This window comes from Schistocerca americana, chromosome X (assembly GCF_021461395.2).
Source record: "Schistocerca americana isolate TAMUIC-IGC-003095 chromosome X, iqSchAmer2.1, whole genome shotgun sequence".
Taxonomy (NCBI): Eukaryota; Metazoa; Arthropoda; class Insecta; order Orthoptera; family Acrididae; genus Schistocerca; species Schistocerca americana.
Window position 1 is genome coordinate 878,391,317 of NC_060130.1, and position 12,340 is coordinate 878,403,656.

Below are 12,340 nucleotides of genomic sequence, written 5' to 3' on the forward strand. Positions count from 1 at the left end.
GCCAGAAGGAGATTTTCAGTCTGCAGCGGAGTGTTCGCTGATATGAAACTTCCTGGAAGATTAAAACTTTGTGCCGGACCGAGACTCGAACTCGGGACCTTTGCCTTTCGCCGGCAAGTGCTCTACTATATGAGCTACCCAAGCACGACTCACGGCCCGTCTTCACAGCTTTGGAAGATACTACCAGAGAACTGTATTTGTGAATTTTAAGAACTTAAAACACACATTGGATTTGTCATTTGAATTCAGCACTGGTTAACATTTGTACTTGCGGTCAGCAGCATCGAGAGTATTTTATCTATACACTTTCAACATTCTGGCAGTTTCACCGTTTACTTATGTACCAGCATTTCACATTTGCAATGGCTTATCTCGCGCTTACATTACCCTCTGATCTTGCAAAGTTAATCACTTAACCAAGTTACCTAGACAAATCTGTTCCAGAAATTTCATTACTCTACACTAATTTCTTTTTCTTGTTGCGATTTTTTTCCGTCAGTGTGTTGTAGAAAGTTCATAAGGGGGTTCATTGTATAGCACGGCACTCACAGAACTACTGAAAAAAGGTGCGAAATTTGTGTGGACAGTGGAACGTCGGGGGGCGCTAGAAGAGCTGAAGAGAATTTTGATGTCGAGTCCAGTGTTGGCGTTCCCAGATTTATAGAGGACGTTTATATAGTCCTGTGTCATTTAATCCTGCTCTCGAGTGTATCCTGGGTCAGGAGATCAGTGGTGAGCAACATCCTATTGCTTTTGCATCGAGACAGCTTAATAGGGATGAGAGAAACTATATGACCACAGAGAGAGAAATCCTTAGCCTCAAATACACACATCAGAAAAAGTTTTGCATCACCTCATTTTCGAGAGCTCCGGAACTTGTACAGAAAACTACAATAGAGATCAACATAAACATCATTTCCACCCTTTTTATTGCTCATGAAAACCACACATTGCATGTTGTACCACCATACAGCGAGACCTTCAGAGGCGGTGGTCCAGATTGCTGTACACACCGGTACCTCTAATACCCAGTAGCACGTCCTTTTGTATTGATGCATGCCTGTATTCGTCGTGGCATACTATCCAGAAGATCATCACGGCACTTTTGGTCCAGACTGTCCCACTCCTCGACGGCGATTCGGCGTAGATCCCTCAAGGCCCGCATCTCGTGGTCGTGCGGTAGCGTTCTCGCTTCCCACGCCCGGGTTCCCGGGTTCGATTCCCGGCGGGGTCAGAGATTTTCTCTGCCTCGTGATGGCTGGGTGTTGTGTGCTGTCCTTAGGTTAGTTAGGTTTAACTAGTTCTAAGTTCTAGGGGACTTATGACCACAGCAGTTGAGTCCCATAGTGCTCAGAGCCATTTGAACCATAGATCCCTCAGGGTGGTTGGTGGGTCACATCGTCCATAGACGGCCCTTTTCAATCTACCCTAGGCATGTTCGATAGGGTTCATGTCTGGAGAACATGCTGGCCACCCACTCTACTCGAGCGATGTCGTTATCTTGAAGGAAGTCATTCACAAGATGTGCACGATGGGGGCGCGAATTGTCGTTCATGAAGACGAATGCCTCGCCAATATGCTGCCGATATGGTTGTACTATCGGTCGGAGGATGGCAGTCATGTATCGTACAGCCGTTACGGCGCCTTCCATGACCTCCAGCGGCGTACGTCGGCCACACATAATTCCACCCCAAAACAGTAGGGAACCTCCACTTTGCCGTACTCGCTGGACAGTGCGTCTAAGGCGTTCAGCCTGACCGGGTTGCCTCCAAACACGTCTCCAACGACTGTCTGGTTAAAGGCATATGCGACACTCAACGGTGAAGAGAACGTGATGCCAATCCTGAGCGGTCCATTCAGCATGTTGTTGGGCCCATCTGCACCACGCTGTATGGTGTCGTGGTTGCAAAGATGGACCTCGCCATGGACGTCGGGAGTGAAGTGGCGCATCATGCAGCCTATCGCGCACAGTTTGAGTCGTAACACGACGTCTGTGGCTGCACGAAAAGCGTTATTCAACATGGTGGCTTTGCTGTCAGGGTTCCTGCGAGCCATAATCCATAGGTAACGGTCATGCACTGCAGGAGTAGCCCTTGGGCGGCCTGAGGGAGGCATGTCATCGACAGTTCTCTGTATCTCCTCCATGTCCGAACAACATCGCTTTGGTTCACTCCGAGATGTCTGGAGACATATCTTGTTGAGAGCCCTTCCTGGCACAAAGAGACAATGTGGACGCAATCGAACCGCGGTATTGACCGTCTAGGCATGGTTGAACTACAGACAACACGAGCTGTGTACCTCCTTCCTGGTGGAATGACTGGAACTGATCGGCTGTCGGACCCTCTCCATCTAATACGCGCTGCTCATGCACGGTTGTTTACATCTTTGGGCGGGTTTAGTGACATCTCTGAACAGTCAAAGGGACTATGTCTGTGATAAAGTATCTACAGTCAACTTCTGTCTTCAGGAGTTCTGAAAACCGGGGTGATGCAAAACGTTTTTGATGTGTGTATGAAGTGATGTGTTTTTGATGTTACCTTTACAGGAAGCAGTTTGAAGCGGTAACTGATCACATGTTCTGAAGTGGGTATTACAGCTGAAGGACCCATACAGTAGACTAACTAGATGGGCGTTAAGACTCCGTAAGTTTGACTAAGAAGTAGTTCAGAAGCCAGAAAAGTAACATCAAAATTCAGACACTTTGAGCAGTAAAGTCGCAGTAGTACAAGTACTGTGTGAGGGCCTAGCTGAGTGACAAGCAGCACGGCACATGGTCAGTGACAGCAAACAGTACATGACGCAACTGCAGTTAAGCACGTGCTACGGTCTCTTGTGGAAGGTTAGAAGGTTAGTGACATGAGTGGCGGTACCACCCAGGCTTAAGGTAGAAGTTCTAAAGGAAATGCATGGTCTTGTGCTGTCTGCTCATGGGGGTTGCAGGGGCAGTAGGATGATGTCAATCCCTGTCCTCAGGTTACCATACACCAAGGCGGAGGACAGGAAGGATGCTAGTTGCGGCAGTGCTGTACCTCTTCGCCTAGAGTAGAATGAGGGTGCTGTGGAACCAACGTCTGGAAGGAGGAGTTCTGGCTACCAGACAAGAAGATCTGGTGATTACTATTCATCAATGCAGTCTCAGTTTACTATTTAATGCATGGGAATTCTAAAATTAAATAAGGGGGCTGGAGGAGGTGTTTTGTGGTTTGCGACAGGTAGCCGAGAATGGGGGAGTACTTGGGGAAGTTGCAGGAGAGTGCGAGAAATTGTATAAAGCACACAAACAGTTGTGAGGACACGTGCAGAAAGTAGTAGAGGTGGTGTCATGTTTAGTACAACAGCAGAAGAGAGGTTTGATAGTCGCTGCGGGTAGGATCTTTACGACTGTGTTTGGAAGAGCGGATGCTGGTACCATAAGGGAACTGAACGGGGCAGTGGAGGTAGTCAAGGAATTGGCAGAGAATAATAAGTCAGTGGTGAAGTGGTATACCATGCAGATGGCAAGCTTGGAGAGTGGAGTGTTCAACAACATGCCAATGTTCCAGAAGCTGGAAAGAGAGATGGACTATGCAAAGGCTTCAGAGAATGCTATGAACTGAGACCCAGGGGTCATGTAAACATAAGTAGAAGTACTGGATGAAAGATACACGATGAAAAGACTACTGCAATAGTTAGTGGGTAGCATCTGGCACACGAGAGTGGAAATAATGAGTTTTTAAGAGACGTCACGCGTTACATGGAGTGTTGAGTCCCGTCTTGTATTCACCAGAAGGTCGTGGTTGGGAAAAGTGCAGAGAGAACTTTTGTCAGATCTAGGTTTGTTAGCTGAGCGTAGTGGGTGAACCCAGCCTTTCTATTATGATATGGTTTTGGTGGAAGAGAGTAGAGACTAGATATCATTATATGTGCTGGTTAGGACCACAGTGTTGGAAAGACATGCACATTTTAAGTGCTACTACATACACTCCTATTGGGTGAAATTGGGAGACCTGGGGAAATTTGTGCAAGCGAGGACAGGTGATGTGTTCGTGATGTCTGAATAGGGAGACAGTCATGCAGTGGTGACAGAGGAAGAGCTGAAACAGTGCTAGAAGGGGGAAGTTACAGTATGTCCAACTTGCGTGATATCAGTGAGTGTAGATGCACGTGCAGTGGAGTTATTCCTGAGCAGCACAAATGTCAACTTTGTCTGAGACATACTGTAGAACCTAAGCTGTATTCCCAGGAAGCAGGACTGCATTGGATTTATTCTGTGTATGATAGTGTGGTAATGATAGAGAGTACCTATTAGAGAGAAAGGTTCATGCGGACGAGACCGTTGGAACTGAAAGACAGTGGCCTGTTGTTTAACGGGACAGCATGCTTCATAACAGGGCCAACTGTAGCCATGATGACTAGAGTTGTATTGTATTTTGTTGTATGGAACTGTGGACCTAGAAAGGACGGAGAGGCTTCAGCCCGCCGTAGCTCATGTGGTTCATAGCCCCACAACAGGCTACAGTAGTCCACTCACCCCACCGCCGCCCCACACCGAACCCAGGGTTATTGTGCAGTTAGGCCCCAGTGGACCCATTCGGGAACGTCTCACACAAGACGTGTGTAACCCCAATGTTTGCGTCGCAGAGTAATTATGGTGCACACGTACGTGACAGCGAGGTCATCGGTCTCATCGGATTGGGGCAGGATGGGGAAGGATGTCGGTCGTGCCCTTTCAAAGGAACCATCCCGACATTTGCCTGGAGCGATCTAGGGAAATCACGGAAAACCTAAATCAGGATGGCCGGACGGCCGACATAGTGTAACTGAGGCGGAATAAGGGAACCAGCCCGCATTCGCCGAGGCAGATGGAAAACTGCCTTAAAAACCATCCACAGGCTGGCCGGCACACCGGACCTCGACACTAATCCGCCATGCGGATTCGTGGCGGGGACCGGCACGCCTTCCCGCCCGTAAAGCAGTGCGTTAGAGCGCACGGCTTACCGTGCAGGCATGACTAGCTTTACGGGTTGGACGAGCCACTGGAAATACTTTCCGAACACATTCTAACCTTTCTGAACCGTAGGTGGAAGTCACACCTGATCCTTTCTCTAAACCAATTAACAGCTGCACAGCAACGACGAATCTCTATGGAGCAGTTAATGCAACATGTTAAACAGTACTGGGAACGGCAATGACGAGTAACTTTACCTTGAGTATCGCGATACTTAGCCCATAGTGACAAACTCTACTTTGCATAGCCTTCATCTATTTGAGGCAGAGAGCTGCCCTGCAGACCAGTCCACTGGTAATATAGATCACAGTACATACGACTCCTAGAGTGTGCAACTGAATATGGTATTAAGTGGGATAGATGTAAGCAATTAAATAGCATAATGAGGCAGTTAGCATGTAAGGGGTGAAGCGAAATGCACACTCCGAACTTTGGAAATTGTACCACCGGATGTTTTGAATGGGGAAATTATATGCGAGATAAAGAGGGCAACCGATCCTAAGCAAGACTAGTGGGACTGGGTTTCCTTCATGGAGGGCTGTAATGTAGCACTGTTGCCAGGTCAAGAGTAAAATTTCTGAGAAGGTGTGATGGAACTCTGCATTAGCCACCGGCGGCCGGAGAGCACAATGTATCAACATTTGAGTTACAACAAGCTTATGAGGTTACTGTGAGACTGGCGTGCCTCACTCATCATAACTTGCCAGCACAGCAGTATTGCACGACACACACAAGGCAACGTCTCCACTATTGGAGTTTTGGTGGTGTTGCCAAGCACATGACCAGAACATAGAGTACGCGAAGGAACTTACCCCCCTTCTTGCAGCGGTGTACCGTAGGTCTCTAGAAGAGCGTAGCGTTCCAAAAGATTGGAAAAGGGCACAGGTCCTCCCAGTTTTCAAGAAGGGACGTCGAACAGATGTGCAGCACTATCTATATCTCTAACGTCGATCAGTTGCAGAATTATGGAACACGTATTATGTTCGAGTATAATGACTTTTCTGGAGACTAGAAATCTACTCTGTAGGAATCAGCATGGGTTTCGAAAAAGACGATCGTGTGAAACCCAGCTCGCGCTATTCGTCCACGAGACTCATAGGGCCATAGACACGGGTTCCCAGGTAGATACCGTGTTTCTTGACTTCCGCAAGGCGTTTGATACAGTTTCCCACAGTCGTTTAATGAACAAAGTAAGAGCATATGGACTATTAGACTAATTGTGTGATTGAATAGAAGAGTTCCTAGATAACAGAACGCAGCATGTCATTCTAAATGGAGAGAAGACTACCGAAGTAAGAGTGATTTCAGGTGTGCCGCAGGGGAGTGTCGTAGGACCGTTGCTATTAGTAATATATATAAATGACCTGGTGGATAACATTGGATGTCCACTGAGGCTTTTTGCGGATGATTCTGTAGTATATCGAGAGGTTGTAACAATGGAAAATTGTACTGAAATGCAGGAGGATCTGCAACGAATTGACGCAAGGTGCAGGGAATGGCAATGGAATCTCAATGTAGACGAGTGTAATGTGCTGCGAATACATAGAAAGAAAGATCCTTTATCATTTAGCTACAATATAGCAGGTCAGCAACTGAAGCAGTTAATTCCATAAATAATCTGGGAGTAGGCATTAGGAGTGATTTAAAATGGAATGACCATATAAAATTAATCGTCGGTAAAGCAGATGCCTGACTGAGATTCATTGGAAGAATCCTTAGGAAATGCAGTCCGAAAACAAAGGAAGTAGGTTAGAGTACACTTGTTCGCCCACTGCTTGAATACTGCTCACCGGTGTGGGATCGCTACCAGATAGGGTTGATAGAAGAGATAGAAAAGATCCAACGGAGAGCAGCGCGCTTCGTTACAGGATCATTTGGTAATCGCGAAAGCGTTACGGAGATGATAGATAAACTCCGGTGGAAGACTCTGCAAGAGTAGCGTGGTATGGGCTTTTGTTGAAGTTTCGAGAACATACCTTCACCGAGGAGTCAAGCAGTATATTGCTCCCTCCTACGCATATCTCGCGAAGAGACCATGAGGATAAAATCAGAGAGATTAGAACCCACACAGAGGCATACCGACAATCTTTCTTTCCGCAAACAATACGAGACTGGAATAGAAGGGAGAACCGATAGAGGTACTAGAGGTACCCTCCGCCACACACCGGCAGGAGGCTTGCGGAGTATGGATGTAGATATAGATGTATTGTAATGTCATTACATAGCCAATATGCAGTACCTGTCGCTTATGCGAAGTGAGTATTCTCATCCCTCTCTTCTGTCATTCTCATTCTATTTAAAGAAGTGGTGCATTGGCACAATAGCTGTACTGCACCTGGTATAAAGACCTGTTGATTTTGTAGCATATCGATTCACAGTTAACAGTACCATCAGGCTGCAGTGGTTATGACAGGCGAGGAGACGACCTAAAGTCACAAGCTTCACACCTGTGTTTGAGTTCATGCTGGAGTAGCTATTGCTTACACTATGAGCGCCCATTACACTCTGTGCCACAGTGTAGCTGCCCTGCTGGCTCACTCCAGCAGCAGCCGGACTTCTCCCAAGAGGCAACATGTTACACCGCAAGCACAGCAGCTGCCTACCGACAATGCACTAGGCGCGCCTCTTGCTACTCGCCATGGCCATTTGGGTGTGGTCATTCAGCAAAGAGGAGCTACTTCTGCAAGTTCCCAGTACACGCCGCCGATTTCAGTGTTGTGGCTCACTCAAAATAGCCATGGGCCAAGCAACGAGTGCAGATTTCAACAAAGCAGTGTACCAGCACATGTTGCAGCCAGCTGGCTAACTGATTACCGACACACTCCTGTGGGGCAAGGGCGTGATAGCGTATCTACCACGCCACAGAAATAATGCATAAGTTAAAAGTAAAGTGTTAATTCTGGCAGTCGCTCATTCCTGGGTCTCATCGGCCTGCCATCTAGTGTCAACCCTGGCCACCCCACCTCCTGACACTGTCCCACATTACCCCAAGGGTTGGCTATACAGTGCACAAACATTTGTCTGATACTTTATTAAATACTGAATCACTGGCTATGTAACGTTTTACTACCTCCTTCCAGCCCCCCCCCTTCTCTCTTACACCCCTTGGGAGCAACAGATTCTGAATTAGCAAATGGCAGTTACTGGAATGTAGACCTATCTCCTCTCAATTTGTAACCAACGAGCTTAGGCTTGTACAGCACGATCTGGTATGAAGTTTTCCAAATCTATTTAAGAAATTCTGAGAAATTGAAAACAAGAGATTGGAAGAATTTCTTCCCCATCCTTGTCTGTTCCGACTTTGCTCTCCTTGTCTAATAGCCCCACATGACATGCAGGTGCATCAGAACACTTGCACAGAATTAAAAAATGGTTCAAATGGCTCTGAGCACTATGGGACTCAACATCTGTGGTCATCAGTCCCCTAGAACTTAGAATGGTTCAAATGGCTCTGAGCACTGTGGGACTCAACTGCTGAGGTCGTTAGTCCCCTAGAACTTAGAACTAGTTAAACCTAACTAACCTAAGGACATCACACACATCCATGCCCGAGGCAGGATTCGAACCTGCGACCGTAGCGGTCTCGCGGTTCCAGACTGCAGCGCCAGAACCGCGCGGCCACTTCGGCCGGCCTAGAACTTAGAACTACTTGAATCTAACTAACCTAAGGACATCACATACATCCATGTCTGAGGCAGGATTCGAACCTGCGACCGTAGCAGCAGTGCGGTTCCAGACTGAAGTGCCTAGAACCACTCAGCCACTCCGGCCAGCGCACAGAATTAACATTGTAGTTGGAGAGACAAAGACAGTGTGAGCCAGATAAATCAGAAAACAGACTCCGAGAACTAACCTCTGACACTGGCTGTCTGTGCCACATTCCCACCCCCTTCGTACATTTAACACAGCTGAAAAGAGGGAAGAAAGCACCACTTACCATGTATTCAAACGCGAGGGGAATGAACAGTTGTGTGGCGTGTGTCACGCCATGTGACAGGAGCTGCACATACTCTCGCCAGGAGTTGGACATCTGATCCATGTAGGCCCTCATCGCGGACTGGATTTCTGGAAAAGAAAACAGACAACGTAAGTAAGAGGACAGTGAGAGTTCTGGCAAAAAACTGCTGACACAGCGCCATCACTCCTGGAAAATGCTGAAGTCAGCATTCCTGAAATCGCAATATCAGTAAACTGTTCTTTCTTGGAATTTACCTTCCCCACCTCCCCTTGTGCCCAATGGCGAAACGTATGTGCCTGTCAAAGGTGGGGGGGGGGGGGAATCTAAGGTCAGCCCCCCACCTGTCTAGTATTTTTAATTTCTATATAACCCGACAACCAGGAGTGATGGCCGGGGTTGCCATTTCATTTCATATCAGGACCCCCTTAGTTGTCATATGTGACACCCTTATAGCGCAGCAGTATATCGACGACATTTTACACCCCGTTTTGTTGCTCTTCATGGCAAGCCATCCAGAGCTTACATTTCAGCAAGATAATGCCCGACCGCACGTGGCGAGAGTTTCTGTTGCTTTTCTATAAGCTTGCCAAACCATACCTTGGCCAGCAAGTTGAACAGTTGAGAACGTTTGAAACATTATGGGCAAAGCCCTCCAACCAACTTGTTATACTGATGATCTAATGCGCCAATTGGACAGAATTTGGCACGATCTTCCTAAGGAGGACATCCAACGACTGTCAATCAATGCCAAGCAGTATAACTGCTTGCATAAGTGCCAGAGGTGGACCACCGCATTGCTGACTTGCTCAATTTGTGAACTTCTTTCTCTTGAAAGACTCTTCCATTTAATTTGAAATTGTAATCATTTGTTTGTCTGTACATGTACATCACACCTGCAGATTTCGGTGCTGTTTGGAAAATTCCTTCATGGTGTCTTAGAGTGAATTATTATTGTTATTATGTGTACATTCGAAATTCATGTTTAATGACCATTTTTCATTATTCCAAGTTAAATGTAAGAGAAGGCCAGAAAACTCTCACCTTGGTAGTTAAATGTAAGCACACTGGACAGAGAATTAGTCACTCTTAGGAGGTGTTGCATAACACCAGCCTCTCTTGATAACAACCTCAATTTGGAGAGGAGGAGAGTCGATAAGATTCTTCGGATATGCCATATTCAGCTGAATCCGCTCATTAATGATCCCGTAAAACTAAAATTATGCAGAGCATAGGGGACTGATGGTTCCCGAAAGAAGCAGTCACAATCGTTCTGCCATCAGCCTTGTTAAAGAGGGCAGAGAAGCGGCCAGAAGTATGGGCCATCCACTTGCCATTGAGATCGGCAGCTGCCCTTGAGGGCAGAAAAATCAATGACACAAGTGTGCAGAAGGCAATAGAAACCGCTGCATTGAAGACACATAATGTAATCCACAGGAGATGGGAACTGTAACTGAAAATGTTTTATGGTAATCACCCTATTGACAAAAAGTTCCAAATTTGTTCCTCATTCGAGTCTTCAGGACGGGACTGCCAAGAGAGAAATGACCACGAGGTAGAAATTGAATAAAAAAAGCGACGAACTATGGTGTGGAATATTGTAGAGAAGCCAAAAAAATTGGAAAAAGGAAATGCAAATGCTCAATCTAAATACAGTGCTGGCCAGTGCAGTGAAATTGAAAGAAAAAAGGATATGAGGTTAAAAAATAGGCTAATATCAACAGCAGCAGTGAATAGTGTCATAGATGTAGAATTCCTCATGAATATGAAGGTAGCGCAGAGAGCAGGTTTCTGTGAACACTTTAGTGATACCATTTTTCTCATCAGAATCGACAACAGACCAGCCAAAACAGTAATAGTTAAGGTATACAAGCCGACGTCACAATCAGAAGACGCCGATTTGGTTTTGGAGGGCATCCACCTTGAGGAAAACACAATTTTATCTTTTCTTCTATTTCCCAGACATGATTCGCTGAAGTTTCAGCTCATCAGTGGACTTCCTATTTCCTTTCAGTTAAACAGGAAAAATGCTCTTTACTACTTGTACACATTAATCTGAGTTATTAAGACAACATTTACAAATTTGAAAAACAGACAAAGTTTTGTATTTTGCCTTGTTATCATATTCTGTGTTTTTCTTGGGTTTTTGTATCTTAGTGCACTTGCTTTCTTTCTCAATTTGTCATCTACAACCATGTAGAACTTAATGTAGAAAAGCTGTTTACTTCGAAATTTTACGACTGGGAATGCTATGGTTAGGCCTAACATTAACTTATTCTATGTTGAAGATTGTGTGATTGTAAGTGTGTGTGGGGCGTGAGTGGATGCGTGGGTGTTTTTAAGGATTGGTGTTGTCTGGTAGTTCTCTGAGGTCAGAGAAGATTCCCAGTCACAAATTTTCGAAGTAAATTTTTCTGCATTAAGTTCTATATGATTGCAGATCACAAACTGTAAAAAAAATCAAGTGCAATAGAAAACTTAACCCAGGAAATCTATAGCATGTGGTAACAAGGTATATATAAAAAAATTATTTTTCACTTTATATAATACCGTCTTCAAAACTCAAATTATGTGTATAAGTAGTAAAGGACATTTTTCTTGGTCAATATAAAGAAAATAAAAGCCCTTTCGTGATGCCGAAACATGTCTGGGAAACAGAAGAAACGATACAATTGGGTTTTGTCCAAGATGGACCCCTTCCAAAAAAAAAAAAAATATTTGTATCTCAAGATGAGGTGAGGATGAAGAGGTAGAGAAAGTATTTGGAGATATTGATCATGCAATTCAGTACAGTATGTAAACAGAGATGAGAATTAGATCATCATATGGCAACACGGCAGAGGTGGAAAAATGGAAGATACAGTTACGGGAGAATATGGGCTTGGCACTATAGTGCCCACTCACATTAACGTGACCATCTGTTAAAAGCCTGAACAACCACCTTTTGCTGTCAGACTGCTGCAAGACATGAAGGAAGAAGTCAGTGGGGTTCTTGCAGATACCGACGGGAATGTGGAGTCATGCTGACTCCACTGCAGTGGCCTGCTGCTGCTGGACTAGTTTTCTCGCTTGAGGATCCATGACGCGAACAACCCGATCGAGATGGTCCCACAGATTCTCGGCTAGTTTTAAATCGGGGGAATTTTGTGGCCGGGAGAGTACGGAAAGCTCATTCTGGTGCTCTTCAAACCATACACGCACACTGCGAGCAGTGTAACACGTTGCATTGTCCTGCTGGTAGATGCCATCGTGCCGAGGAAAAACAACCTGTATGTAGGGGTAAGCACGGTCCCCGAGGATATTTGCGTACTTCTGTTGATCCATTCTGCCTTCCAGAATGACGAGATCACCCAGGGAATGCCACGAAAACAGTTCCTAGACCATAACGCTCCCTGCTC

At 45.9% G+C, this 12,340-nt stretch overlaps 1 protein-coding gene across 1 annotated transcript in view; it reads right to left on the bottom strand.

Annotated features, from left to right (window-relative positions):
• The window catches only part of LOC124556806, a 204,275-nt gene that overhangs the window by 82,602 nt on the left and 109,333 nt on the right, over positions 1-12,340 (bottom strand). Inside the window, exon 4 of the mRNA XM_047130825.1 lies at positions 8,925-9,052. Within this exon, the coding sequence (XP_046986781.1) occupies positions 8,925-9,052 (128 nt within the window). The remainder of the gene's footprint in view (positions 1-8,924; positions 9,053-12,340) is intronic.